Genomic DNA, 4,114 nt, shown 5'->3' with positions numbered 1-4,114 from the left:
ATAGTTTCCCACCAAACCTTCCTTCCTTTGAAGATGCGGTGGCGTGGCCATGAATTAGCTGCCTACCACTTTCTTTGATGCTCAAAATGGTTCAAGGTTTTTTGTGGAGAGGATTTAGCTATGCAAAAGGTTTTGGCCAGAATGAACTCGAGTTCCACTCCTTTGGTCCCACACAGGCAGAGAGGCTTTGTGTGGTCCTCAGCTGCTAAAACGCACAAACAAAAAGGGAGGCAAGTTGTTCTTGTCACAGAGCCTTGCTAAATGAAAGGATCAAAAGTTCTTTGCCGTACTATTTTGTTTGGTCATCATCACATCAACAGTGACAAAAAATATTGAACACACTTTATCACAAGACAAAACTATTTGTGGCAAGCAACTTTAGTTACGGTGGTGGATAGCTTTTTGAATACTTTTCCATGAAAATGAGAGGGGATCCTCTTCAAATCTAGAAGAAGCAAATTCCTGGTTTTCTCTTTTGTCACCCTGCATAGCGTTTGGTTGATGGCAACCAGATTTTCCAAACACAATATAGCAGTTTGGGATGAATTTGTCATCCTTCGGTGATTAATTTCATTAAAAGGCACAAAATAATGTACACACACATATGATATAGTACAAAGATACAGCCCTAGATATATTCCAACCCCTTTTCTTTTCTTCCCTTCAACTTTCCCTTCAATGTGTTACGTATACTAGGGAGAAAGTTTAAAAAAAATCCTCTCCTTCCTAGGACCATAACAGAGGATCCTTCTCCTCTTCATTGAATAAGCAGCAAGTCTGAAGCAGAGCTTGTGGACACCCCCGATGATACCACTCATAACAAATGTTGTAAAAACCCTTAGAACATCCTTCACACATCAATTACTGTGGGTTGAGACCTTGATGCAGACCGCGATCTCGAATCTTCAATCTTTGCAGCCACTTCGGCCACGACAAGCCTAGTCAGAAGCAGCCCTGCAATTAGAGCTGCTCCCATTAACATTGTGAAAACTCCACTCCAGCTTATGGCTGAAATATAGCCGGTTAATAATGGACCAATAGCAGCCCCAATGGAGCCTGTTCCATCTATAATTGCTGTTACCGTTGCCAATGCCCTCGAATTCCCACGCAATGAGCTATGTGTTCCCAGGTCTGCGGACACAGCTGTTGTTATTAGAGCATATGGCCCATTAACAAACATGCCGGTGATGAACATAAGTGCAATGTTCACAGCCATGGATACATGGCCATAGCTTCGGTAGAAAAAGAGAGCAGGGATAGCACAGTACATGAAACTTGCAGCTGTGATGGCTCTGGCATCTAAACGATCAGAAATATGGCCAGCAAGGATTCCTCCAAGAACTCCTCCAACATCGAACAATGTGGATAAGTTACCAGATGCCTCACTGGATAAGTACTTTCCGTCAATAGCTGCAACATGTGTTAAAATGTAAGTCAGCTAATCACAAGAGTATGCCGTGTTAAAATGTAATGTGAGCCGAGAAAATGTGTTAAAATGTTCACAATGACTGAATTTTGAATTGTTGACAAACAGAAATATGCTACTAGCCAGTTAAAGAGAACTCCCTCCAAAGACTAGACACCTACACACCACATGTAATGGTAGAAAATTTTCAGTGAAAGTTCAGTTTCTTTAACTTCTCTGGCAATGCCCTTATCATATTTCAGTAATAATATGCCCCCATAAAAAAGCACATCAAGAAATGCTCTTAACATAACTACAAATGTGAAACAGCAAGGAAGTTGAATTACCTGTGTTACTAATGTAGAAAGGAAGCCAATAGAGAAATGTATAAGCCACCAACTTGGAAAAGAAAAGGCATAGAGCAAAAGGAGCAACTCCAGGAATTTTCCAAGCTTCTAGGAACCCCACAGCACTCTCCTTCACCTTAACCTCTGGTTCCAATAATGGTTCTGTTACTCCTGCTGCCCCACATTTCTTGGGAGAGTCCAATTCATCTTCTTCGGCTCCAACAGAGTCAGGACTAACAGGCAAGAATAGAAAAACCACCACACCAACAGTAGCAATTATGAGACCAGGGACTACAAAGGACCAACCCCACCCGTATTTCAATAGAGCGGAAGCAACCAAAGACCCTGTAATGTTCCCAACAGAAGTATGAGCATTCCATATACCCATAATCAGCCCTCTTTTCTTCTTCCCAAACCAATTACCGACAACTGCGACTACTGAAGGCCATCCAGTCGATTGGAACAAACCAGCAAGCATTTGAACCCCAAGGAAGTAATAGAAAGTGTGAATATTTGCCCAATATCCAATTCCAAATAATGAAGTAAAGACCCCGGCTCCCACCATTCCGATGGTTAGAAAGATCCTTAAGTTCGTTCTATCACCCAAATGTCCAGAGAAATACATTCCTATAGCATATACAGCCAAGAAAGCTAGGTCAACTTCACCAAGCAAGGCTGTGCCATCTGATCCATTAAACGGGGCCCAACCATCTCGAAGAATCCTAGACAACCTTCTGCCTTCAGCTGGTTCACTTAAGTAAGTCATCCTCCATGGGAAAAACTTCAAGCTCACATCTGAAGATTCAGGATCAAGGGTACTCTTGACCACGCTCGTGGTTTTTCGAGCGGCATGATAGCTAGCATATGCTAAAAAAGTAACAATCAGAACAATGGCTTGGTGGGTTTTGTAGGAAAGGGGGGATTTCTTTATGTACTCTAATAACCGAATCCCTGGGGGTTTGCTGTAATTTCTCTCTGGTGCTGGCTCTGACATTGAAATCATGAATTGATTTTCACTCCAATATTAAGGGGAAGAAGAAGCTCTACCTCCTCTTATCCAGCAAAACCTTCAAGCTAAAGAAAGAGTGAGTCAGTAACATACAAGATGGCAATCCCACAAACAACAAGAACGGAATTAACCAATGAAACTACCAATTCCTAAAATTCTTTGAACTACAAATTCATACCAAATATCTCACAGTTCCATTATCTTGAGTGGGGGAACAAGCTCAATTTGACTTCTTTAATACCAATTCAGAACTTCTAATCAAATATAAACATACTTCACTATCAATTCCCTGATTCCCAACTTCCAAACATTCTTGCCAAAGTCAGAGGCTGGTTCAGGTATTTAAGAGAAAGTAAATGGCCTGAATGTCAATTCACTAGGAAATTCCCAATCGAAGTTTTCAGCATTATCCATAATTCCAGTAGAAATTCAATAGATTGGAACAGAAAAAGAAACCAGATTTATAATCCTGATAAATTTCAAAAGAATCCAAATCAATCTAACTTAAAGATCATGCAGCTGAACTAAAGCCATCCGCATCTCGAACTACCCAGAATTACAGGGGAAAAAGCCTTGAGACAGGAAAAAGGAACATTTTTAACAATCAGAACTGAAACTGTGACTCACCTAACCAGAACAAAGCATGAAACTTTGAAAAAAAAACCCATTTATAAAAATCTCCTGGAAAAAGAAACACAAAAACAAAAACCATCCACGTTCTCGCCACAAACAAAAAATAAATAAAACGGTAAAGGGAAAATACAAGAATCTTATCGTTTGACCAAGCAAATTGGAAACAATCAAAAGAGAAACACGAGAATCTTTCTTGCTTAGAGAGAATCAACGTTCTGAAACACACAACAAATTGAAAAAATCCAAATAAACAAACAATCAAAAGAGAACTACAAACGGTCAAAAAGTTTGAAAAAAGAAACATATCCAGCTGAAAATTACAAGGATATTTATATATACAGGGTGAGGAACATATACCTATTTAGCTTAGCTGAGCGAGCCTGAGTGTAATGCTTTCTACTATATTCTCTCGCGAGTCGCGAGGTTTCTGTCCTCAAAATCCTCTGGTTTTTCGATGTAAGTTGCTCAACAAACAACTGCTTTGGTACGAGCTCTTTAAAGAGAATGCGCAAACCAACGTGAGCTTCCGATGCGGGAGGGTAATTATATTTTATGATAGTGAAATCCCCACATTGTCCCCGGTTTCCCTTCTTGGTCCTCTTTCGCTGGATTCGGATTCTCAGCTTTGGTAACTGACGTCGGAATCTGAGTTGACGAAAATACCCTTATGGGAAGTGATTTGTCGTGTTTGCAATTAGCCTGTTGGCTCTGAAAGCACGG

The 4,114-nt window shown here is 40.4% G+C and overlaps 1 protein-coding gene across 1 annotated transcript; it reads right to left on the bottom strand.

The window, feature by feature from the left end:
• Positions 1 to 535: 535 nt before the first annotated feature.
• G3PP1 (putative glycerol-3-phosphate transporter 1) lies at positions 536 to 3,911 on the bottom strand. Its single transcript, XM_021967732.2, has 3 exons — positions 3,752 to 3,911; positions 1,753 to 2,826; positions 536 to 1,410 (listed from the first exon to the last, which is right to left on the bottom strand). Exons 2-3 carry the CDS (start codon positions 2,753 to 2,755, stop codon positions 851 to 853), a joined length of 1,563 nt encoding a protein of 520 aa, XP_021823424.1. The 5' UTR covers positions 2,756 to 2,826; positions 3,752 to 3,911; the 3' UTR covers positions 536 to 850.
• Between the last annotated feature and the right edge of the window lie 203 nt (positions 3,912 to 4,114).

This window comes from Prunus avium, chromosome 2 (assembly GCF_965620075.1).
Source record: "Prunus avium chromosome 2, drPruAviu1.hap1.1, whole genome shotgun sequence".
NCBI classification, from domain to species: domain Eukaryota; kingdom Viridiplantae; phylum Streptophyta; class Magnoliopsida; order Rosales; family Rosaceae; genus Prunus; species Prunus avium.
The sequence above is the reverse complement of the archived record's forward strand: the minus strand, read 5'-3'. Positions and strand labels throughout refer to the sequence as shown.